Genomic DNA, 27,772 nt, shown 5'->3' with positions numbered 1-27,772 from the left:
CTAGAAATAAGTCAGTCTTCCATTCAGACTAAGGGCAAACATCTAGAATTAAGTCAGTCTTCCATGCAAACTAAGGGTGTACATGTAGAAATAAGTCAGTCTTCCATGCAGAATAAGGGCATACATCTAGAAATAAGTCAGTCTTCCATGCAGACTAAGGGCATACATCTAGAAATAAGTCCATCTTCCATGCAGAATAAGGGCATACATCTAGAAATAAGTCAGTCTTCCATGCAGCCTAAGGGCATACATCTAGAAATAAGTCAGTCTTCCATGCAGACTAAGGGAATACATCTAGAAATAAGTCAGTCTTTCATGCAGCCTAAGGGCATACATCTAGAAATAAGTCAGTCTTCCATGCAGACTAAGGGCATACATCTAGAAATAAGTCAGTCTTCCATGCAGACTAAGGCTATACATCTAGAAATAAGTCAGTCTTTCATGCAGACTAAGGGAATACATCTAGAAAGAAGTCAGTCTTCCAAGCAGAATAAGGGAATACATCTAGAAATAAGTCAGTCTTTCATGCAGACTAAGGGAATACATCTAGAAATAAGTCAGTCTTCCATGCAGAATAAGGGCATACATCTAGAAATAAGTCAGTCTTCCATGCAGACTAAGAGCATACATCTAGAAATAAGTCAGTCTTCCATGCAGACTAAGGGAATACATCTAGAAATAAGTCCGTCTTCCAAGCAGAATAAGGGAATACATCTAGAAATAAGTCAGTCTTCCATGCAGACTAAGGGCATACATCTAGGAATAAGTCAGTCTTCCATGCAGACTAAGGGCATACATCTAGAAATAAGTCAGTCTTCCATGCAGACTAAGGGAATACATTTAGAAATAAGTCCGTCTTCCATGCAGACTAAGGGCATACATCTAGAAATAAGTCAGTCTTCCATGCAGAATAAGGGCATACATCTAGAAATAAGTCAGTCTTCCATGCAGACTATGGGCAAACATCTAGAATTAAGTCAGTCTTCCATGCAGAATAAGTGAATACATCTAGAAATAAGTCAGTCTTCCATGCAGAATAAGGGCATACATCTAGAAATAAGTCAGTCTTCCATGCAGACTAAGGGCAAACATCTAGAATTAAGTCAGTCTTCCATGCAAACTAAGGGTGTACATGTAGAAATAAGTCAGTCTTCCATGCAGACTAAGGGCATACATCTAGAAATAAGTCAGTCTTCCATGCAGGCCAACATTAATTTTAAACATTTTATGAAATACTATCAAGTAAACCAAATAACCGTTGACCTAGATTATCACAGGCAGGTTTCTAGCCTAAAGGCAAGCTTATTTCTGATTCATTTCATGGCCTTGTATACTGACTCTGTGAGTTCCCCATTCCACTATTTTTAGCATTGTATACTCACTCACTGTTTAGTTTCCCATTCCACTATTCCTAGCATTGTATATTGACTCTTAAGTTCTCCATTCCTCTATTCCTAGCCTTGTATACTGACTCTGTGGAGTTCCCCATTCCACTGTTCCTAGCATTGTATATTGACTCTTAAGTTCTCCATTCCACTATTCCTAGCCTTGTATACTGACTCTGTGGAGTTCCCCATTCCACTATTCCTAGCATTGTAAACGGACTCAGTTTAGTTCTCCATTCCACTATTCCTAGCATTGTATACTGACTCGGTTTAGTTCTCCATTCCACTATTCCTAGCAATGTATATTGACTCAGTTTAGTTCTCCATTCCACTATTCCTAGCATTGTATACTGACTCTGTGGAGTTCCCCATTCCACTATTCCTAGCATTGTATACTGACTCAGATTAGTTCTCCATTCCACTATTCCTAGCACTGCATACTGACTTAGTTTAGTTTCCCATTCTACTATTCCTAGCATTGTATATTGACTCTGAAGTTCTCCATTCCACTATTTCTAGCTTTGTATACTGACTTTGTGGAGTTCCCCATTCCACTATTCCTAGCATTGTATACTGACTCAGTTTAGTTCTCCATTCCACTATTCCTAGCATTGTATACTGACTCAGTTTAGTTCTCCATTCCACTATTCCTAGCATTGTATACTGACTCTGTGGAGTTCCCCATTCCACTATTCCTAGCATTGTAAACTGACTCAGTTTAGTTCTCCATTCCACTATTCCTAGCATTGTATACTGACTCAGATTAGTTCTCCATTCCACTATTCCTAGCATTGCATATTGACTCAGATTAGTTCTCCATTCCACTATTCCTAGCATTGTATATTGACTCTGAAGTTCTCCATTCCACTATTTCTAGCTTTGTATACTGACTTTGTGGAGTTCCCCATTCCACTATTCCTAGCATTGTATACTGACTCAGTTTAGTTCTCCATTCCACTATTCCTAGCATTGTATACTGACTCAGTTTAGTTCTCCATTCCACTATTCCTAGCATTGTATACTGACTCTGTGGAGTTCCCCATTCCACTATTCCTAGCATTGTAAACTGACTCAGTTTAGTTCTCCATTCCACTATTTCTAGCATTGTAAACTGACTCAGTTTAGTTCTCCATTCCACTATTCCTAGCACTGCATACTGACTTAGTTTAGTTTCCCATTCTACTATTCCTAGCATTGTATATTGACTCTGAAGTTCTCCATTCCACTATTTCTAGCTTTGTATACTGACTTTGTGGAGTTCCCCATTCCACTATTCCTAGCATTGTATACTGACTCAGTTTAGTTCTCCATTCCACTATTTCTAGCATTGTATATTGACTCAGTTTAGTTCTCCATTCCACTATTCCTAGCATTGTATACTGACTCTGTGGAGTTCCCCATTCCACTATTCCTAGCATTGTAAACTGACTCAGTTTAGTTCTCCATTCCACTATTCCTAGCATTGTATACTGACTCAGATTAGTTCTCCATTCCACTATTCCTAGCACTGCATACTGACTTAGTTTAGTTTCCCATTCTACTATTCCTAGCATTGTATATTGACTCTGAAGTTCTCCATTCCACTATTTCTAGCTTTGTATACTGACTTTGTGGAGTTCCCCATTCCACTATTCCTAGCATTGTATACTGACTCTGAAGTTGGCAAACAGTATCAGCTAAATGGACTTTCCCATCTCACCTAGCTTTGTACAGTGACTCTATGGAGTTTCCCATCTTACCATAACCTAGCTTTGTACACTGCGGGCCAGTTATGGTGTCCATATTGGATGTATGAGCCAAACCATTTTCATTGAGCTAAAAATCTGATCCAAACTAACAAATGACAGCTAGATATATTGCCCATTTTTTGTATTTTAATTGGGTTTAAATGTAATCGTAAATGTGATATATACTCATTGATTTAGAGTCAATCAACTGTCACAGAGATGCCCATTAACACTTCCTTAAGACTCTAATGTTTACTCAGTATCTAAGCTGGTTTTATCTTGACATCTGTTCTGGACTTCATGACCCTTTGATTCAATGACACAAGCTAATTAAGAGATTAGCCATCTTCAGCCCATTAAAGTACATGAAAGGGACTGAAATTACAATAACACACAGAAGTTGAAAAGCATGATTATTCTTGTAGATAACTTCTAAGTTTTCGCCTTAGGCTTGTGTGTGATTGTTCATCAAACTTTGCAGTGACACATTTCAAAAACACTTGAATGCTCTAGTGAAACATACTTATTTCTCAGTTTTCTTTTTGGTCCATAGCTTTTTTTAAATGAAATGCAGATGTATAGTTAGAGGACTATACAACTGCTGTATTATTAGCAGCAACAATATGGATCTGTACTAAATCATGATTACCATGTATTATTAGCACCAACAACGTGGATCTGTACTAAATCATCATTACCACGTATTATTAGCACCATTAGCACCAACAACGTGGATCTGTACTAAATCATGATTACCAGGTATTATTAGCACCAACAACGTGGATCTGTACTAAATCATGATTACCAGATATTATTAGCACCAACAACGTGGATCTGTACTAAATCATCATTACCACGTATTATTAGCACCAACAACGTGGATCTGTACTAAATCATGATTACCACGTATTATTAGCACCAACAACGTGGATCTGTACTAAATCATGATTACCACGTATTATTAGCACCAACAACGTGGATCTGTACTAAATCATGATTACCATGTATTATTAGCACCAACAACGTGGATCTGTACTAAATCATGATTACCACGTATTATTAGCACCAACAACGTGGATCTGTACCAAATCATGATTACCACGTATTATTAGCACCAACAACGTGGATCTGTACTAAATCATCATTACCATGTATTATTAGCACCATTAGCACCAACAACGTGGATCTGTACTAAATCATGATTACCATGTATTATTAGCACCATCATTACCACATATTATTAGCACCAACAATGTGGATCTGTACTAAATCATCATTACCACGTATTATTAGCACCAACAACGTGGATCTGTACTAAATCATCATTACCACGTATTATTAGCACCAACAACGTGGATCTGTACTAAATCATCATTACCACGTATTATTAGCACCAACGACGTGGATCTGTACTAAATCATCATTACCACGTATTATTAGCACCAACAACGTGGATCTGTACTAAATCATCATTACCAGGTATTATTAGCACCAACAACGTGGATCTGTACTAAATCATCATTACCAGGTATTATGAGCACCAACAACGTGGATCTGTACTAAATCATCATTACCACGTATTATGAGCACCAACAACGTGGATCTGTACTAAATCATCATTACCACGTATTATGAGCACCAACAACGTGGATCTGTACTAAATCATCATTACCACGTATTATGAGCACCAACAACGTGGATCTGTACTAAATCATCATTACCACGTATTATGAGCACCAACAACGTGGATCTGTACTAAATCATCATTACCACGTATTATGAGCACCAACAACGTGGATCTGTACTAAATCATCATTACCACGTATTATTAGCACCAACAACGTGGATCTGTACTAAATCATCATTACCACGTATTATTAGCACCAACAACGTGGATCTGTACTAAATCATCATTACCACGTATTATTAGCACCAACAACGTGGATCTGTACTAAATCATCATTACCACGTATTATTAGCACCAACAACGTGGATCTGTACTAAATCATCATTACCACGTATTATTAGCACCAACAACGTGGATCTGTACTAAATCATCATTACCACGTATTATTAGCACCAACAACGTGGATCTGTACTAAATCATCATTACCACGTATTATTAGCATCAACAACGTGAATCTGTACTAAATCATCATTACGACGTATTATTAGCACCAACAACGTGGATCTGTACTAAATCATCATTACCACGTATTATTAGCACCAACAACGTGGATCTGTACTAAATCATCATTACCACGTATTATTAGCACCAACAACGTGGATCTGTACTAAATCATCATTACCACGTATTATTAGCACCAACAACGTGGATCTGTACTAAATCATCATTACCACGTATTATTAGCACCAACAACGTGGATCTGTACTAAATCATCATTACCAGGTATTATTAGCACCAACAACGTGGATCTGTACTAAATCATCATTACCAGGTATTATTAGCACCAACAACGTGGATCTGTACTAAATCATCATTACCACGTATTATTAGCACCAACAACGTGGATCTGTACTAAATCATCATTACCACGTATTATTAGCACCAACAACGTGGATCTGTACTAAATCATCATTACCACGTACTATTAGCACCAACAACGTGGATCTGTACTAAATCATGATTACCATGTATTATTAGCACCAACAACGTGGATCTGTACTAAATCATGATTATCATGTATTATTAGCACCAACAACGTGGATCTGTACTAAATCATGATTATCATGTATTATTAGCACCAACAACATGGATCTGTACTAAATCATGATTACCACGTATTATTAGCACCAACAACATGGATCTGTACTAAATCATCATTACCACGTATTATTAGCACCAACAACGTAGATCTGTACTAAATCATCATTACCACGTATTATTAGCACCAACAACGTGGATCTGTACTAAATCATCATTACCACGTATTATTAGCACCAACAACATGGACCTGTACTAAATCATGATTACCATGCATTATTAGCACCAACAACGTGGATCTGTACTAAATCATCAGTACCAAGTATTACTGACAAAGAAGTGATGGCACTTAAAAATAAATGACTGGAAGAAATCAATATGGCAATTATGTACAGTTTATTTGTCTTTGTTTATGATGAATACACATGGTCTGATGGGGCCCCGAGTGGCCGAGTGGTCTAAAGTGCTCTCCATTACGGATCACTGCCATCTCACCTCTGTCTGCGCCGGTTTGAGTCTTGGATTCAGCCAGTGTGGGTATGTGAGAAAGCTTGCCAGTAGCTTCTCGTGGGTCGGTGGTTCTTTCTGAGGTTTTCCCGGGTTCTTCTTCCACCAATAATACTGGCCGCCATGTATAGCCTATCGTGTGCTGAAAAATGGCGTTAAACCCCACAATAACAACATGGTCTGATACTGAAAGGGAGGTAACTTCTACTTTACTGATGCACAAATTTGTGACTGATGCATGTCAATTTGATTGCTTTAAAGTTTGTTTTCAGTTTATTAACTCTATTTGATGTCATCAAATAATATTAAAGTCTGTTAGATGAATTATTTGTATAGGCAAAAAAAGGTCCCATGTAACAATGAAAGTTGCTAGCACTACCCTCCCATCACGTATAATGTTAACTAAAATTTATTTCCCTCACTATCTCCAGTCCTCACTTATGCTGTAGCGATGTTTATGGATCCCATTGACTGCAAGTCATAAAGGGAGTGGATCCCATTGGCTGAAAGTTACAAAGGGAGTGGAGCCCATTAGCTGCAAGTTATAAAGGGAGTGGATCCCACTGGCTGCAAGTTATAAAGGAAGTGGATCCCACTGCCTGCAAGAAGCTAATTTTTGGGTTTAAAATGGCAAATCTCAATGAGTTATATTACTCATCAATCCCATCCCACCACTGGATGGTGACCCATCAGTAATAACCTAGAATCAGTTATATGTATTACATGTCATAACAATGGAAATCTCTATGATTTGTATTACTCAATAATCCTATTTCACCACTAGGTGGTGACCTGTCAGTAATAACCTAGAATCAGTTACATATATTACATGTCATAACAATGGCAAATTTCTATGATTTGTATTACTCAATAATCCTATTTCACCACTGGATGGCGACCCATCAGTAATAACCTAGAATCAGTTATATGTATTACATGCATCCATGCCAACCCCTGGCAAGGAAAAAGTGTAATCCAAGTGGACAAAAAGAGTAATCCGAGCAGAAAAAGAGTAATCCACATATAACATGATAAAAATTCAATGAGGTTATGTACAAAATGATTTAATTACCCCTCTGGTCTTTTAACATCAATTACTACTTCAAGTTTTCATAAGCAGCACTTTTAGCTTTAAAAAGCAATAGACTCATTTGCATTTCAAAACACTTTGTTCCAGCTGAGACTATAAATGTTTTGCACACCAGCGGAGCACAAAGTACTGGGTTACTGAGCCTGGATCTGAATTCAGTTTTATTTCTGTTAACAATACTGAACAATCTCTCACAGTCAGCATTCGAATGGTAAAGAACCAATATTCCTTTTATAACCTGACAAAGAAGAGGAAATTTATATCTTCCAGTTACTGTTTGTTTTAGCTGGGAAATAAGGTGCCACTGCACATCAACTCTGTCTGCATGAAGTACATTGTCAGGTAGAATGCCAACTTGATACTTCATGAATTCTTCTAATTTATTGGCAGCTTTTCCTGCAGCAAGGTGCATCAAATGACAGGGACAACCTGATATGTACACCGATGGAGACATTTTACAAAATACAGAATGCAATTCCTTTAAGAATTCCAGTCATCACTGATGCTGAAAACCCCATACAGTTCTGCCAACTTGCATCATGTTTCTTCAAAGCATTATCAATCAAATCAAAAATGTTTTCTCCAATGGATTCCATTGTTAATTCTGACAATGACAGAAGAAAACTCTGACTTTGCCATTTTCATTGTAAAAGTCTTTTACACAGACTGAGTACAACTTTTTGTCATCATAATCACTACTCCCATCTGTGGCAATAATAAATGGCCCAATTTTCATGGCTTCTGCAATTTTAATGAAGTATCTTCTGCTAAACACCTAACAATATTAGATATTTTGTTCTTGCACATGCATATTTTCTGCCATTTTGGAATCAGGAAACAGCCGTTTGAACAAAGGACCAACATAGTGTTCTACCACTAGGGGTTGTCTGTGTTCTATTAAGAACTTGGTAAATAACACCCCTCTGCATTTATAACATTCATGTCCACAATTGAGTTCTGCTGTAAAAAAGAAGTTACCTTAGTACTGGAGTTAGTAAGATGAGCTAATTCAAGGTTTCTTTCTTGTCAAATGTTGTCCCACATCAAATTTACCAACATGACCAATATTAAAATCCTTTCCACACAGCTTTCAATGGACATGAAGCTGCCCTAGACTCGAAAGCTGTATTATTTAATTCATTTATTCATCTTTGAATCGGTTTTTCATCGTTTTCTAATCCATCTGTGAAATTATTTGAAAAACATATTTGCTCTAACACATGCATCGACCAGAATAAATCTGACTTGACTTTTAGTGACAAGTAACTACAGACTGGTTCTATATCAAATATGAATTAAAACAAAGAATCTGCAAGCAAAGATTATAAATTAGAAAACCAGTCTGTTCTCTCCTAAATAAGCTATACAGCTGCTATAAATAAAATCCAAGGTCAAAAGTTTGAAAGCAGAATCCAGCATGTTTCTTGGAAATAGGACAGTTGCTACAAACAGAACGTAACAGTGTTATGAAAGTGTATGCAAGACTATGTACTTTTATGTCGTAGTTATGTTGAAACCATCTTTTCCATCATATGGTCTGTGGGATTAATGGGAAGTTAATAAAAATAATAAAACAAATTATGAATTTTTCTGGAGGGGAGATATACCAAAAACACATAATCCATATATGTTTATGCATACATTTTAATTTAGTGGAAAAAACGGGTAACGATTGCGCCAAAAGCATAATGCTTGGCATGTATGTACACGTCCTCACAATGGAAAGCTGTGTGATTTGTATTACTCAATAATCCTATTTCACCACTGGATGGCGACCCATCAGTAATAACCTAGAATCAATTATATGTATTATATGTCATAACAATGGCAAATCTCCATTTTTTTGGTATTACTCAATAATCCTATTTCACCACTGAATGGTGACCTGTCAGTAATAACCTAGAATCAGTTATATGTATTACATGTCCTCCTGTAATGACTACATTTATATAGTTAGGGAGATGGTGGAATTAACATAAATCAATGAAGCTGCAATTCTTTGCATATTACCCTTACTTACCTTCAGAGACCCAAATGAATGGACTACAAATATATCACGTTAAATTTGTTGACGTTTACCAGTTGGGCAATTTATACATAACATTTTGTGAACTTTCATTTCCTTCAGCAGGAGATAGAGACCAAAAAACAGATTGTACCACAACATCAATGACACTAAGGAATAGGAATAGAGTTACAGACGGATGGATTGTACCACAATATCCCTGGTGATAAAGCTTGAAAATGATAAAAATAAGAAAGATTATCCAAAATATCATCATACACTGATATCTGGCAAATATGCCTGCCTGTATCTGGCCTTGTGTTGAAAAAACCCTGCAAGAGGTGACAAATGTGGGATACAAAATGTAAATCATTTTGACGATGATTGCTACACATAAGTATTCATTGCAACCAAAGCAAACATAATCATGTTTCTGCCTTGATTACATAAGCTGATTCCAGAGAAAATATATACAGACGCAGCAATTAAATTTCATCTTAGCATACCATAGAATAGTAATTATGTATTAAAACTAACAAATCTACCTTTTTAATACCTTTTTTTAAGTCATGACTAAAATTTATTTAGTAGTTGATATGTTTCTAAATTCTATCAATGACATGCCAAATTTACCTACATACTAATTCTATCTTTTCTCTATTTATGACGATACAAAAGCACTTATTATATTGGCTGTCAGTATAAAAAACACCCATTAGCTAATGCTATTTGCATTTTCTGATGCAAAATAATGCTAATAAAACTGTCCTGGTTCTCTGTCACTATCAAAGCATGATGCCATTTCTTACTCTTCTCATCTGTCTTACCTTTTGTAGAAACTTGACTACCTGGCTGATTCACTACAGAACTGTAACTCCTGAGGTAGCTCTCCACCTGGGGAATCTGCAAGGATAAACCAAGGTTCATCATTCAGTTTAACATTTTTTTCAAAAATAATTATTTGCTTTTGTTGTTGTTGGTATTTGCACTAAGCAAGCAAAATAAATGTAGATATACAGTTCCAAACACAATATTTTACATAGAGTAAGTATAATTATACTTGTCACTAACACAAAATTTCAACACTGCATATTGAAAGAAACCATGTCAATGCACACAGAATGCTTTTGCTGCAGATTTTTAGTCACGATTTCCACCTTTACAGAAGAGAATTGACTTAATTATGATGAGAAATAGTTTAGTTACTTGTGAGACACATTCATACTGAAATGCTGTTGGTGCTGATCAGAACATGATGAAATTATGTTTCCAAGGTGACGAGTCACATTAGAGTTACTTACCTTTGCAAGCTGTAATGGACATTCCCCTCTGTTATTACGTATATTGGTGTCTGCTCCATGCTGAAGTAAAAACTCCACAATGTCCAGATGAGACGAGTTGACGGCATTATGTAGTGGCGTATTACCAAGAACATTTATGGCATTCACATCTGCCCCATTCTGAAACAATATACTGTACAGTCAAACCCGGTTATCTCGATTATGTCAGGAGTGTTAAAAAAATTGTCGACATAAACCCAAGATATCAGGGTTACTAAAAACTGGTAATGTAATTTTAAATGTCCTTGACATTTACTTCTGTCACTTACTCTTAGGTTTACTCAAACATTGCTGACAAACAGGTTGTAGTTTTAAGATTAAATTATTTCTTTATTTGTACACAGTTTTACTTTAATAGTAGCAAGTGTTGTGATTTCATACCTTTTGGACAGAATTCAGACTCCAGCTGTACATAGCAGACAATACACAAAGAACAGTGTTGTTAATTTTGTTGTTGTTGTTGTAGGGTTTAACGCCATTTTTCAGCACACGATAGGCTATATATCGCGGCCAGTATTAATGGTGGAGGAAGAACCTGGGAAAACCCCGGAAAGAACCACCGACCCACGAGAAGCTACTGGCAAGCTTTCTCACATACCCACATTGGCCGAATCAGAGACTCGAACCCACGCAGACAGAGGTGAGATGGCAATGATCCGTAACGGAGAGCGCTTTAGACCACTCGGCCACAACAGTGTTGTTAAGAAATTACTAACATGTGTATACATGTATATGCACTCTTTGAAATAAAAGTACAATATGTATTCTATTTTCTCTTTTATTTCCAGTCCATTTATATTCTGCAGTAAACATATCACAGCTTTAAAATTCCTCAATAAATAAAATAAGCTTACCTCATGAAGAAAGAAAAATTAATACAAAATGATCTAAACCTGACCACCCCTATGTAAGTGAAATGGATTTGCTTGTGTCATTGCCGATGGGAGAATAATACGATGTGTATATACATACAGCTGCCATGAATCTAATTATATATATTATTTAATGGAAATTGATACACTATAATGTGCCACCATAGTCAAATTTTATGGAATGAAGATAGAATCAGAATTTAAAAATGTTAATAAATATCTAACCTCATTATAATGCCTAAAAGATACGATTGTATTTTTTTTTGTTCTTCATGTTTCTGACTAAGGAAAATTATTACAGTAGCTGCTTACCAGCCGATCAAGAAAACTTAAATGATGTAACATCAAGTTATAGCTGAATGAAATTGCCAGGAAAATGATTTATTTTCTGATAAATTGCAAGTATTATAATTGTTATGCATTTAATCCACTGACAGACAAGATACCACTACAGTGTTGATGAAATTTGACCTGGTACTTGCCATTTGCATTTCTAGTAATGTGACTACACAAATCTTGCAACCTAAATGTCAATGACATCAAAGGTCCAATAGCCATGTTATATCAAGAATATTATTCTACAAAATATGAAAATGTTACATTAAAGTCACATTCTGTTTGTAAAAGAATGAAAAGACACGTAATTCTCAATATATTTTTCTGAGAACAATGACCAGAAGCCTGACAACTTGGAGAGAGTCAGATTCATCAAGAATAGAGCATGTATCAGTGATGATTTTGTTGTATGAAGTGACTACTGTAGTGATATTTACTCTGCAAAAAGTTGATGTGCATTGTTCTGCTGTATTGTCTGTACCCACTTTTTAAAAATTTCCATTTCACAAACTATGTAAGACTACTTTTTAAAAGTATTTTCTTTTGTTAGTATTGACTTGTGACTAGTAGCAAAATGTAACTGACTGAATATTGATGGGTTTTACTATTCATTTCTTGTAAAACTTCTCCAAGATGGACATTAAAATTTTGCACTTCATCGAAATAAGCAGGTGCACATTATTTTGGAAAAAATTTACGCCCGACATAATGGGGTTATTGACTCAACAGGGGTCGATCTAGCAGGGAAAAATTATTGTAAAAATGAAGGATTTTACGGGACAATACCAAAATGCTTGAAATACATGGATTCTTGAGATAAATGAGGTCAAGAAAAGTGGGCATAATCATATCATTATCATAATCAAATTGCACAGACCCAGATCTGCCATCACACAATGTACTGACTGGTATTAATAATAATAATAATAATAATAATGAGAACTTTGTATAGCACCTAATCTTTAGAAGCTCTAAGCGCTTTACAACATTAGACAACACATATAAGATAAAAAACAGATATAATGATATGATTACAAAAACAAACACCATGAAATTGGAAAACATAAAAAAACATGCTGAGAATATTTAAGGTAGGAAACATTATTAGGTCTTTAAGTTTTTTCTTGCAGTCAAAATAAGTGAGTTTTGAGAGCACTCTTAAATGGGATCACTGTGTCTTTGTGTCTAAGTTCAGTGGGCAATTCATTCCACGTTGCTGGGCCATGGTATGCAAAAGAACGCTGTCCATATGACTTTGTTTTTGTTGTGGGAATAATGAGTATAAGATTGTCAGAAGAGAAGCGTAAATTTCTTGCTGGTGAGTACACATGGGTGAAGTCAGATAGGTATGTTGGACTAGAGTCCGACAATGAAACGTAGCACAGAGAACAAATTTTGTGTTTGATTCTGGACCAAATGGATAGCCAGTGTAGGGTACAGAGCAGCAGGGAGGTGTGCTCTGATCGTGGTACTCTAAGTATGATCGGAGCAGCTGTGTTTTGAACTTTCTGAAGTTTCTGGAGCAGATATTGAGACGAACCAGACAGATTTGAGTTACAATAGTCCAGTCTTGAAAGTACTAATGAACAGACAAGTGTTTTAGTGGCATCAACTGAAAGATATTTGTGAATGGAGCTGATGCGTCTCAGCTCAAGATATGCAGCCTTGCATATGTTCATGACATGTTGGTGCAATGTGAGAGCACTGTTCAGAGTAACACCTAGGTTTCATACTGATTGTGTGAATTTAATGTTGGTGTTGCTGATATTTATTGTTTGAGGTAAAGGATGTGAATGAGAAAGTCTTTGTGTTGTGATCAGATTGGCCTCAGTTTTATCATTCATCTGCAGCTTGTTGCATGTCATCCATGATTTCACATCAGAAATGCACCTCTCTACACCTTGGATGGTAGCATCAAGTTCAGTTGGGTGGCTAGATTTGTATATTTGGGTGTCATCAGCGTACAACTGGTGAGACACTGGATGATGATCTATGACACTTGAGAGCGACTGAGTGTATAAAATGAAGAGAACAGGTCCAAGAACAGACCCCTGTGGAAGACCACAACAAAGATCAACAGGGCTGGAGTGTATTCCATTTGCTGATATAATTTGTGTCCTGTGGACCAAGTAGGACTTGAACCACAGTATGGCTGTATCATGAATGCCAAATACATGCTGGAGACGGTGAAGTAATATATCAAGGTCTATTGGGTCAAATGCTGCAGACAAATCAAAGAGGGTGAGGACTGAAATCTTTCCGCTATCCAACGCAGAGAGAATGTCATTAACTACTTTTAGAAGAGCAGTTTCAGTACTGTGGCAAGGGCGATATGCAGATTGTACATTGCAAAAAAGACTGTTTGAATTAAGATGAGATACAAGATGGGATAGAACAACCTTTTCTAAGATTTTTTATATGAATGGGAGATTAGAAACTGGGTGGTAGTTCTTTAAATCGTTATGGTCTAGTGTTGATTTCTTCAGCAGAGGCGCTTTACAATGGCAGTTTTGAAAAATGATGGGAATTCACATGACTTTGTTAGGAGTAATCAGTAAACAAAGAATACAGATCCTAATCTGTTGGTGCATTATGCAACGGAATATCAGTGACTGTACTGTTTGTAATTTGACTCTACTTATAAGCTAGTATATATAGTAACATCAGTTAATTCAATTATCTTTTCTGTCAATTTTGATAGTTCCACAACAAAATGACATTTTGCATTACTTAAATTTACAGACAGCAGAAGGGGGTCTAAGGGGGTCTAATTGTTTCAACAGCAGAATCGCTGTTTCATGTTGTTTTTTTAAATAAAATTCCTGCTCTGTAGCAAGTATGAAATAAATAAAGAAAATGGCACACCAAAAATAATAAAGAACTCACAATAGTTTGGCCATGTGACTAACTTACACGTGTAATTAACAGAGTTGCCAAGAGAGGTGCTCTTTCATTTCGAATTAACTAGGCAGCAGTCACTAATACAGTTTATAATGGGGGTTTAAAGGAGACAAAGGACAACTTGCATGGTTATATGACTTAACTGACACCTGGTGACATACCAGTGGAAATATGTATATTATTCATTTCCAGTACAAAATATTTGCTGTATTGTTACACTCAATTAAAAGCAGACCTGCTCTGTATTATTATGATATGTATTTTGTATCAATTTAAATCAAGGGAAGGGAATAAATAAAAAAGTTAAAGGTGTGCAATTCGTACCTGTGTAAGAGATAGCAATCAAGGTCATTTGTCAGGTCAACTTAGTTCAACTGACCACTTGAACACTGTTATAATATTATTGTGTAAGATAAAAAAAACCACTACCTTAAATTATCCTAGTCATTCATAAATGTGATCAACGACTGCAAGGAGTTTATGGCGAATTCAAACTTTTCCTTTCAAAGATACGGTTCATTACGGAAAAGTGAGTTCCAAAGTTTGTAGTGAAATTAAACTATTGAAATGGCACTCAGTGATTGATTAAGGATAAGCAGAAGTTTCACAAATACTTGCATTCAAATTACTGCATCAACATTAACTAACAAAACAAAATCGAGTTTCACTGTTGAGGCTTTTTTCATGAAAGAAATGTCTCTACTTTTTAAACAAAAGGAATCTTGTTTTATTGTGCAAAAAGCAGTGACATAATACCCAATGTCTTGCAGTTATACAACAAGGTATGCATGTGTGTGATGTGTTGTACCCTCTTGGAGTATTTTTCCCACAAACTTTTAGAGATTAGTTATCTCTAAAATAAAGATAATTTTTTATTGAAAATGAAGTTTTAAAAAAATGTTTATTGACAATTATTCCCAACACGATTATAAAACAAGTATTCAGCTGCTATTAAACTGTACCACTACTACATCCTTCCAAGGTCTTCTTGATCAACAGACAGGATGGCACCCACTTCTGCATTTCTCTGAGATCCAACTTATAGTGCAGTTTATGTTTTTGGACCCTGTTGTGTGCTAGTCATTGAGGGAGAGGTATACTGTTAGTGAACTACATGAAACTTCTAAATAAAACTTTGAAAATAATCTGCATGGGCCTTATCTGGGTTTAAGTTATAACAGTGATACATTTATTTAAGCAGCAGAGCCTGTCTTGATAGGCCACCCCTTCTGCCAAAAAATAATGGCTCACTCAAGACAGGTGGTCTCTCATGACAGGTCATAACACTATAGATTCAATCAATCTGTTCAAGGAAAACCTGGTCTCTCAAGACAGGTGGTCTTTCATAGCAGTGGTCTCTCAAGTCAGGTTTAACTGTATTAAACAGAAATTTGTTGAGAAAAGGGATTAATTTGAACTCTATCATACCCAAATCACAAAGTGTTGAAAAAATGTGAAAACAGTAATGTACTTAATCACATGAAATTAAGTTGGCTACAGCTTTTTAGAATGGTATAAGACTAAAAGTGGGAGAATAAAACTCAAAGCCAAGTTCAGATGATACTAAACAACTGTCTTTCTAATACATCCAAACTGTAAATAATTACAGGGCAAATGCAAATTAATGCTAAACAGTCACCATAGCTTCCACTGTAATCATATTTTAAACAAGGTACGTATAAATCTTCTAAATGTATTATTAATTCCGGAGTCTGGTTAAATTTTTATCATTAATTATCAGTCTCTATTTATCAGTCGATTAGGAATTAATAATCAATTAATTTGTCAACCTGATGTCTAACCAAAACAGATATTTGTAAACTGCCTGAAGTTTGAAAAAGCAGAAACATGCATTCTTACTGAACATGTCCAAAGAAATTACAACTAATTGACAGGTCATTTCTTGATGGCACTAATGGTCAGCTGAACTGTAATCGACAAGTGTATTAAAGTATACAACCACTAAAAAAAAATCAAAGATCACTACTGGACTATAATGCCCAGATGTATTAAATTATGCAACCACTAAAAAAAAAATCAAAGGTCACTACTGGACTATATGCAACCACTAAAATTAAGGATCACTGCAGGATGGAAACAAAAACTATCAATCTTATTAAAGTGTTAATTTACATAATCAGGATAAGAATGCTAACACTGTACTTACCTGAAGAAGGTACTCTGCTATTTCTTTACTGCCTTTACCACAGCACAGGTGAAGGGCCGTCTCACCATAAGAGTCCTTGGCATTGACATTGGCTCCATTGGTTATCAACAGAAAGGCAATCTACTTGCATAAGTGGAAAGTTTATACACTTATCAGTTTCAAAAAAGATATCATGGAATTCTATTTCACTTCTCTCTATAATAGTCATATATAAATTTTTTGAAAATTTGATAAATTATTAAATGTAAAGATTAAATTAAGAAATCTTTGTGCAATTCTGACCAATAAGACAGAGTACACTGAATAATACACTATATGGCTACCTGTTTTAAATGGTCCTTTATCTAGCCACTAGTAGGACTAAGGCGGACTATTCACCAATGAGTCAAATGTACCTGATGCATGACCTTTAAGTAAACTTATGGTGCAGAAAACCATTTTCTTATTAGGTTTACCATAACCTCTGACCTTTAGAACCAAGAATCTATAGGTTTCTGACAACCATAATTGCAAGTCATTCATAGTTTTCTTTCAGAACTTAATCTAGAATGAAAGGTATTATAAAAAAACAATTTTTCTTCAAGCCACAGTAATCCTGACCATTCACCCTTTTGACTCCAAAATCAAGACCTCTTCCATACCTTATGTGCAATCAATCATTTTACAAACTCTGGTAAAGGTACTTGGTCAAAAACTAAAGATTCTATGTGACAACCATTTTTCTTCACTCTGTCACAGTGACCATGATCTTTGACCATTTGACTTAACAATCAAAAAGTTTCTTTCATGCATATCATGCAAGTAATCCACAAACTCTGGTGAAGGTACATGACTGAGAACTAAATTTTTATGTAGAAATGATTTTTTTTCCCTCCAGTCACAGTGATCTTGTTTATTGACCTAATGATCCAAAATCACTGGATTTTTCCCTTACCACAAGTGCAAGTCATTTGTAAAGCTTAGTGTGTGGAATATTAGTCTGTTACTTTGCAAATCCGGCCCTACTAAAATATGAAAATTGTCCTTTACTGTCTATCTTATATAGATGAAGGGCAATAACTCTTGCACACAACCACCCCATGTCACTGCCAAGAGTCGCTAGTTGTTTTTCTGAGCAAGGATGCTTGCATAGCAGAGGGTTTCTAAGTAATGTGATAGGGTAAGTATTCTTAGAGAAACACAATTTACTTAAAAATTTGCTTTCTCCTTCAAATACATTCCCCAATCCCATTACTATTCAGGAAATTAGGTAATTAGGTAATTCAGGAGATTAGGTAATACGAAGAGGGTATGCTGAGCAAACAGGATATTGCATGGCTGTTGTTTTCAACCTATTTATGGAAGAGAATGAGCAAATGATGACACTTTGATTACTGACAGACGATAACCTATTTTTGTCTACAAAACCTTGTTGTGACAACAAGACCACCGAACCATCTGATCTAAACTAAGATAGTTCGTGTTGACAGAAAGGGCACATAGCTCGATCACCCTTCATGGTGATGCTAAAGCTATCAGGAAACTTGTTTTGTATGACAGTAACTTAAGCAAAGTGTGGGCTAAAGACTGATTTATTTGAACTGAGCCATGTTAAAACCCAGGACAGATTCCATCTGGAAAGAGAGTGAAAGATTTCAACTGACTGAGAGCAAAATTGTCAAAAGATCTGACAGATCATTATCATTTCTGATATCATGTTTACCACATTGCTGGAAGGTGTCTGATATCATGTTTACCACGTTGCTGGAAGGTGCCTGATATCATGGAGTGGTAGCCTTTGATAGTAATTGTGGCTAACTGTTTCTCCTTGAACTGCGTGAGAGAAAAAAAGTTGTCCAGTTAAGGGATTGAGGCACTCAGAGGGATGATGTTATTGATATGGCACTAATTCCTGAAAACACCTTCCCTTGTAAGACTTCAGAGTGGTGGTCCTTCTTGCTGTTGAGATTCTCTCCAGAATCAAAACCTTAAATTGTCTTGCAAGGCTGTCTGGACAAGAGCCAAGCATGGGGAGGAAGATGGTCTGGGTAAGGATGGAACAATAATAACTGGATGAGTCAAGCTGGCCCTAATCTTCCTGGGCAAATCTGTCACTAATCTAGGACTTGTCCCATCTGAGAGGAACTGTCACAATCATTTCTGACCGTGAAACGTCTGCATTATTTTTGGTACCAAGATTGTTGGAGGGTCGGCAAATGCTCACAACTCCCAAATGATTGACAGAGCCTACAAAGTCCAAACTTCTGGCTCTGGAACTGGAGAGACAAAGATGGGCAACTTATGATTCCACCTTGCTGCAAAAAGATAATTGGATGCTCCCAAAGCATGTAGATCTAAATAAAGACTGAATGATGGAGAGACCATTCTGTATGAAGGACTTGATCTTTCCTGGATAGAGTGTCAGCCAAGACATTAAGACACAGAGTCTGCCATGAATATGTCTGATTTGTACATTGATAGAGATTGTCGCACCAATGTAGAAACTGCCAAATCAGAGCACACAGTTTGGGTGATTTGTTGTCCCCATTTGATGAGGTAGGTCACCACCACTGAGTTGTTGGACATAATGAGGACATTTTGCCTGAGAGTCGATCATTCCAGAAGTGAAAAGTGTTGATGTTCATTTCTAAAAGGTTGATGTGAAGAGGCCTGCCTCCTACATGCTGCTGATGGTAGTGAAGTCCAGCAGCAGTTGGGCATCCCAACCATACACATGGGCATTAGTACATACTGTTATTTCTGCTTGGGGCTTCTCCAGTGGGATCTCATTGTCAGCCAACCAGGGTTTGCAACACTGATGCAGGAATGATCACATCTCGGGTGTGATCATGCCTGTTTGATAGAAAGCACTTGAAAAGAGGAGCCACTGTGCTAGGAACAACATTTGCAAGGGGCCAAGTGGGATCAAGCCTAGTGTCACACTGAACAATCCAAGGAGTTGCAAGAATTCTCTTGCTGAAATCCAAGTCCTGAGGGAAATGCACTCTGCGCGTATGACAATCCTGATTATGCAAACACAAGGAAGCCATGCCAAATTCAGGTTGATGAAATGGGCTCTGCATGTAAGACAATCCTGATTATGCAAACACAAGGAAGCCATGCCAAATTCAGGTTGATGAAATGGACTGTGTGCGCATGACAATCCTGATTATGCAAGCACAAGGAAGCCATGCCAAATTCAGGATGGTGATAAACTCCATACCCAGATAGACAAAAAACTGGGATGGATGGAGGTCAGACTTTTCCCAGTTCATCAAAAAGATTAGTTGATGTAAAAGTGAGAGAAGATTATAGTATAACACTTGCCATAGGTTTCTGAAGGATGTCATCCATGTAAACTGCCATTACTGTAGATGAAGTCAATCAGAACAAGGTGAAAATGCAATCGAGAAATTTGTTAAAAACCCAAGGGCTGATGTTGATGCCAAAGGTTGGAGTATGAACTGATAAATCATGTTGTGGTAAGCAAATGGGAAATTCTGTGACACAATAGGGACATGAAAATATGCATTGGATAGATGGGAAATTTTGTGACACAATAGGGACATGAAAATATGCATTGGACAGATGGGAAATTCTGCGACACAATATGGACATGAAAATATGCATTGGAAAGACAGACTGATGGCATACTCATCTTAACGGATGTAAAGACAGACTGATCTTGATGTCTCCATCTTGAATAGTGGTGGCAAAATGTAGTTTGAAGCGACTTAAGTTGATGATTGGCCTCAACTTGACATTCACCTGCCAAATAAAAAACAGCCTTGAATAAAAGCCCCCAAAATAGTGGTTTTTGCACAATCTCCACTGCCTTTTTTTATATGAGCAACTGTATCTCCTGTTGAAGAAAGTCATCCTTCTTCTCATATTATGGCATCTAAATGAAGAGGGGAGAGGAGGAAATGGGAAGGGGTTGGATAAATGAAATCCAAAGCCTTACAAAAAGACAAGGATCACCCAATCATTCTAAGTGATCCAGTGAGCCTGAAAATGCAGGAGGCAGATGCCTACAGGTAGGCTGTCTGCAGGCAGTGTTGAGGGTAGGTCAGTAGCGGGCATGCTGAAGTTACCAACACCCTATAAATTTCCTCCACTGTGGCCTTGATGCTAAAACTCAGTCTGCTCCATGGTTGGATCTGAGTATGGCTGATTTGTAGGAACTTTGTCACACTGTCGCTGTGTGTTGAGTCCAGTCCAAGTTCCACTAGCAACTCTGGATAACCCATAGCAGTGGCATTGGTGACTCCATTCCATCCTCCCTGAAAATGTCACTAATTCTCCAATGTGGATAAGCAGTGAAAACGGAGTCCAGCAATGCTGGAACATACAGCAGCTTTGCCTGTTGTATGGTCGGCCTAGATGCTGCTGGTATAGAATACGGTCCTGCAATCACCAACACTGGCTGCTCCAATGGCCTGGCTGGACAGATAGATTTCTCACTGAAATTCCCATCACAGTAAGGTTATGTCACTGATAGTGTGGCTAAAGGAACAGATCTGTCACTAAGATCCCATAAATTCAAGTTGTCTGGACCATTTTATATAAAAAAATCTCCATGCTGGGAAAGTTTAATAGCTATCACCAGTACTGGCTGCTCCAAAGGCCTGGCTGGATGGACATATTTCTCACTGAAATCTTCTTCATAGTATGGTTATGTCACCAATGGCACAGGTAAATAGACAGATCCATCACTAATAAATCGTAGTTGGCTTGACCATTTTATAAAAACAGTACCCATGCTGGACAGCCAGTGTTAGCTGGACAGCCAGTGAAGGGGAGGCTGTATTATGAAATGAATCCAACAAATCTGGTACAAACCCTATGGGTCCAGACTTACAGGCCCAAAGGCCATACTCGAACATGCAGGGGACTTGCACTCACTGGGCTGCCTAAAACTGGGGAGACACTCCTCCAATGAGTTGGAAATTGCAAGTGATGAACTTTAGGTTGGGGGGACCCCATTGTTCCCCACATAGCTTACAGTGGAGGCTGACTTGGGATGTATACTGTGGTCGTCAAAGTTATCAATCTTCAACTTATTCTGTCTTTATTTCCCTTCTGATGCCTTATAGACCACTGCTCTTTGCATATCATGGATTTAGTTGATATTTCTAGTGAAATGACACAAGAGAAAACAATGCATAAATTAGCATGTTACTAACTCATTAATAGTGTAGCCAAGATTTCCTCCATCCATTATACATGGTACTGATGATGAATACTTAGTATACACAAGAGTCACGGTTGACTTCATTTGCTTTTGAACTTTTGCATTTCATGCATCTGGCTGACATTTCTACTGAAACCACACAAGAAGAGAAAACAAAGTATAAATCAGTAATTCAGCATATTACTAACCACCAATACCCGCCCCCCATTACTAACAGATTAAGCAAACATAGTCAGTGCCACATTAACTTGTAAATGACAACTAGAGTTCAACAATAGCGTGTTGATATGTGGTCTTAAATAATGAAGTCCATAAAGGTGACAAATTTTGGAAGAAATTGTAAAAATAATGTATACAACCTGTAGAAGAATGTTTGTCCAACACATTAAATTCGAATTTCAAGTTGGATGGTCCAAATTAAAGATTTCTTGGATTATCGGAGATAAAATGTATGTCATTATCAGTACAGCAGCAAAGCTAAAAAATCGACCAACACCTGGCATTGGCAGGGGAAGGTAATGAGTAAGAGTTATTGCCCTCTGTCTATATAAAATAGACAGAAAAAGATATTTTCATCTTTAAGTAGGGCTGGATTCATGAGGTAGCAGTTTAATACCCCTAATGTTCATGCAATTGCAGAACATATCTGAAGAAATTTACTAGTCCTTCTGTCTTCACTTGTTTTTCCCACAAAACAATGCTAGACAATTATCTACATTAACAACACTTTCATTTCTTAAATATCACAATCATTTAAACTTCTGTAGTAAAAATCTTGCTTTAGACAAAGGTTATTTGAAAATATTCACAACAAGTTCACAATAAAAGCAATACTTCTCCAAATATTAACTGTAAAATGAGATGACTCAATAAATATTAGTTAGTGTTAGCATAGGGTAGCCATTTACTACCAGGTCTAGCGAACATTAAACCATACCTGCATAAAATTAATAGGAAGATGGCTCAACTTCTCAGAAATTGCAAGTACAACATTGGTGTTCTTTGATTCATTGATAAATTCATCAAGTAATGAGCATGTATCAACATGGTTTTTGTTCGTATCACACTATTACCATGCCAACATGTGCTCTATGTGGTGAATCTGGCCTTTTTCAGGCTGATGCAACAGTTCAGGTTTCTGGGTGTTGTTCTCAAAATAAATATGTTGAAATTATGTGCATTTTCATTTTTGGGGTGGAAAAAGATTATGCAACTATCATTTAATATTTTCCAATTTTTTGGGTATAGAATGGAAAGGAATTTTTGTTAGCATCACATGGATATAGAGATTGAGTCATGTGACTAGCAATGAAATGGGGAGAACCACAGTAGATTTCGTCTATGCATTAGCTTCGTCTCCTCTATCAATGAATTAAAGACACAACAAATTTAAGCTTGCAAGTTCTGAGAAGATAAATAATCTTCCCCTTGATTTCATGTGGGCAGGGCTTGAAAAATGGTTATTTAAATTTGATAGTAAGCAGCTACCTAATGCCAACACTGTGTGGTTTTGGCAATCCAATAGGTAATGGACTTTGACCTCACGCCACAACAAAAATGGTTTAGAACAGGTCCGAGTGCATTGCCAATTGAAAACCTAATTCAAAGACACCATGCAGTGTTGACATAGAGTAGCCAATTAGGTCAGAGGAACTACCAGTCTTTGACAGAATTTTACCATATAAATCTATCAAAACAAATAAAAATTTATACAGACTTGTTTTCCACATTTGTTCTACCAGTCTAGGGGACCAAGTGACTCTATCATGAGATTTACATGATAATTTTCTAAACAACCTGGACAACGTTCGTGGATTCAGAATTTAAAAAATTATGTAAATAAATTCTGACTGGTAACAACTGAAACTTTACTAGCCATTGGACTAATAAATTATGAAGACTAATAGTCTGATGGGAAATTTACTAGGCTCCAGCTAGCGAACTATAGGCTAGTCTGTGTGTGTATGTGTCTGTGTTTTTGAATCCTACTGTATTTTAATTTTTGCATCCTACCAGGATAACTATCATAACATGCACTCACCTCTTTGTTGTTGATATAGCAAGCCCTATGAAGTGGAGATATGTTTTTGACCGTCTGAATATTGTTGTTAGCACCCTTACTGATGAACAACTTGACTAATTCAACCTGCCCATAAAGCGTGGCCACATGAAGTGGTGTCATACCCTGGCTGTTTGTACAGTTAACATCCAAGCTTGTGCTCTTACCAGACTATAAAGAAAGGAACAAGATGGAAAATAATGCAAAAATAAAAGGGAAAGTTATGATGATCGGAGGTAATAATGTGGACATAGATATTATTGTTGTCAAACATTATAATCAAATGTGGGAATTAAAATATTTAATGTATGCTTTGTAAGGAAATAGCTGAAATAATTCAAGGGATATTTATAAATGCATGGCTTCAATGAGCAATGATAATGAAAAACTTTTTGTCTTTTTAATCTTTTATTTTTAAAACTGAAACTAGATGATATATGGATTTCACTTCACATTTGACACAGAAATTAAATGTGTCATTGCCTTAATATCTACCTTCCTTTTCTTACAGTTCCTTGTATATTGTTCCACAAATATTTGGATGATTATGAATGTTGTTTGTAAGTTGGCCCTGGGGTGATGTTTTTTAAAACAAGGAATGAACACAACCAAATTAAATACAATGGTGGTTCATCTCATACCGATACTTTAAAGCCACCAAGAATGAAAAGCAGATTTGACACAGCTGAATCCAAAATTGTCAACACTGTTTCCAAGGAAAAAGATTCAATAGGTTTTACACCACTTCCACTTGGAATCTGTGTTTTATATAGTCTGCCCTGCCTAATTTATTTTAATTGCTCTTATGACCCTATAAGATAAATTTAATCAAACTACATGAAGAAGATGCAAAATATAAAAATAGGAAGAAGTGAAACAAGTTTAACATTTTAGCACTCATCCAATCACTGTAAATAATTCAACACCCCTTTGATTATGTCCAGGTCTTCAATTACAGTACATAATTGTACAATATTTGAAACATTTTGTAAAGTAGATGGAAAAATAAATAGGAGATCAGATCTTGCTTGTTGAGTTGACACTCAAAACAATGCTGTACAATGTGACCTTGACTACAAGATGATTGTATCATAATGTTTCACACTGAGCATGAATAGAATCCATGAAAGTGTTCAGGAAATAAAACAAACAAAAAAACTTTATTTCAAATTTAAAACAACATTTCTATAACTGACCTTGACTCCAAGATGAAAGACGAATGTCTGTATACCATGAAATGAATTGCTTTGGCTTGAAATAATCTAATGATTAATCTAATGTACAAATATAATTCATCAAGGCATTTTGGAAATACAAGCTAAATCTTAATGCAAATATTCTATGCTTGTGACCTTGATTACAAGGTTAAAGAGAAAAGTGTATATGCCACAAAAATGAATTGCCTTCATGTCAACATAATCTTACTGTGTTTGTTCCCAATATATGAATTAAATTCATGAAGGAGTATAGGAAATATAAGCAAAACCTTAATGCCAATCTTCTAAGACTATGACCTTGACCCTAAGGTCAAAGAGGAAAGCATCTATGCCATAAAATGAATTGCCTTTGCTTCAATATAATCTCATTATGATTGATCCCCATGTACATTTGGAATTCATCAAAGAGTTTATAAAATATTTGCAAATGAAAAACTTTACATAAAACCTTAAAGAAAATCTTCAATGATTGTGACCTTGACCTAAAGATCAAGTGTTGAACAATGGTGTTGCAAGAACAAATGCCCTAGTAATTCAAGCCAAATAAAATCAGAATCCATCAAAGAATTAGGAAACATATCCCTTAACAAAAACATAAACAAAAGCTGAAACTGCAGCAGTGTTAGAATAGTATCTGCTCTGCCTTGCTTTTTCACTTAAGTGGGCTTGACAAAATTACCTTTTGGATCTGTTGACATTTTGGACACTGACATAGTGGGTGACACATTTCACCAAATGTCAGACTGGCAGAATCACCCTCATCCTCACTCTCTTCTACAGAATATGTTTTCCATCCAAAGTAAAAGGTAACCTGTAAAGCAGAGTAATACCAGCAACATGGTATGTCATACATGGTAGCTTTTACAGACCTGTAACATGGCATGTTATAAATGATAGCTTACAGAGGCCTGCAACATGAAATGACATGGTGTATCATAAATCATTTATAGACCTGCAACATGGTATAATATAGTATATCATGATAAATGATAGCTTTACAGACCTGTAACATGGTATAACATGGTATATCATGATAAATGATAGCTTTACAGACCTGCAACATGGTATAATATAGTATACCATGATCAATGATAGCTTTACAGACCTGCAATATGGTATAACATGGTATATCATGATAAATGATAGCTTTACAGACCTGTAACATGGTATAACATATCATAAATTATAGCCTTTAAAGACCTGTAACATTGTTTGTCATAAATGACTGCTTACAAAGACCTGCAAAGTGGTACAACATAAATGATCATTTTCACAACACGATGATAGAGCTTTTTACTGAAGCAGATGAAACAGGAACTCTGAGTACAACAGGGTACAAAATTTAGACATACTGAAGCATTATTCCAAAGTTTTAACTGTATAAAGGAACTGATGTAGAAGATACTGTTTACAAACTTTAGACACAGTGAAGTTCAATTGATGCAAAAGACAAACTTTAGACATATGAAGTTTCAAATGAATATAACTATTGATATAAATGACACTGTGTACAAACTTTAGACATATGGAGGTTTCAACTGTATATAATGATATAAAGGATATAAACTTTCGACATATACTGATGTAAAAGAGTTTAGATATACAGATGTTTCAATTTTATAAAATTTAGACATATATAGTAACCTATTTTGAAGATACTGTGATTTTGCCAACTTTCACAGTTACCAAATTTATTTTCTATTTCTTGGTTACAAAAAAAACATTTAAACACACATCAGAGATCAATCTGTGTAAATAAAGGATCCCTTCATCAGTCCATGAATGTAACCACCAATGCAAAAGTCACTTTTGATAAAACCGAGAAAATGAAGTGTTAACTGCAAAATATGTTTGTAAATACCTGATCATAATATGCATGGAGCACATTCCTTACTTGACAAATCAGCCCTTTCAAGCTACATCAGATGTTTGCCACATGTAGCAAGAGAAGTGCTAAACAAAATGGCTGCTTAGCATGGTGAAGTCATACTTGAATGATCTTCACCTGGACAGACCCCATCTCATTAATCATTAGTTTTTACATGTGTGGGAGCAATTTCTTCCATGGATGCAGTTCAGCTCATTTAACAAGGTGTGTATCACACTCATTCTCCCTGTGTGGAGCAGTGTAAAAGTAGGTTTGGTGCCAAAGGTAATTTGTGGATGATCCAGACTTTGGTTCAAAAGGTTCATTATTCCACCATGTCAGAACCCATGGAAGATAACATTTCAGATGGCCAAAAAGACTTCTGTTGTCATATGTTGAAG

General features: G+C 36.3%; 1 protein-coding gene across 1 annotated transcript in view; it reads right to left on the bottom strand.

The window, feature by feature from the left end:
• Nucleotides 1-27,772, bottom strand: part of LOC149787417 (ankyrin repeat domain-containing protein 27-like) — a 116,063-nt gene that overhangs the window by 7,929 nt on the left and 80,362 nt on the right. The window contains exons 21-25 of the mRNA XM_089978029.1: nt 26,184-26,315; nt 24,270-24,458; nt 17,056-17,175; nt 10,741-10,899; nt 10,267-10,342 (exon numbers count right to left, since the gene is read on the bottom strand). Of these exons, the coding sequence (XP_089834155.1) occupies nt 10,267-10,342; nt 10,741-10,899; nt 17,056-17,175; nt 24,270-24,458; nt 26,184-26,315 (676 nt within the window). The remainder of the gene's footprint in view (nt 1-10,266; nt 10,343-10,740; nt 10,900-17,055; nt 17,176-24,269; nt 24,459-26,183; nt 26,316-27,772) is intronic.

Source organism: Sinohyriopsis cumingii, chromosome 12 (assembly GCF_028554795.1).
Source record: "Sinohyriopsis cumingii isolate HCF-2022 chromosome 12, ASM2855479v2, whole genome shotgun sequence".
NCBI classification, from domain to species: domain Eukaryota; kingdom Metazoa; phylum Mollusca; class Bivalvia; order Unionida; family Unionidae; genus Sinohyriopsis; species Sinohyriopsis cumingii.
The sequence above is the reverse complement of the archived record's forward strand: the minus strand, read 5'-3'. Positions and strand labels throughout refer to the sequence as shown.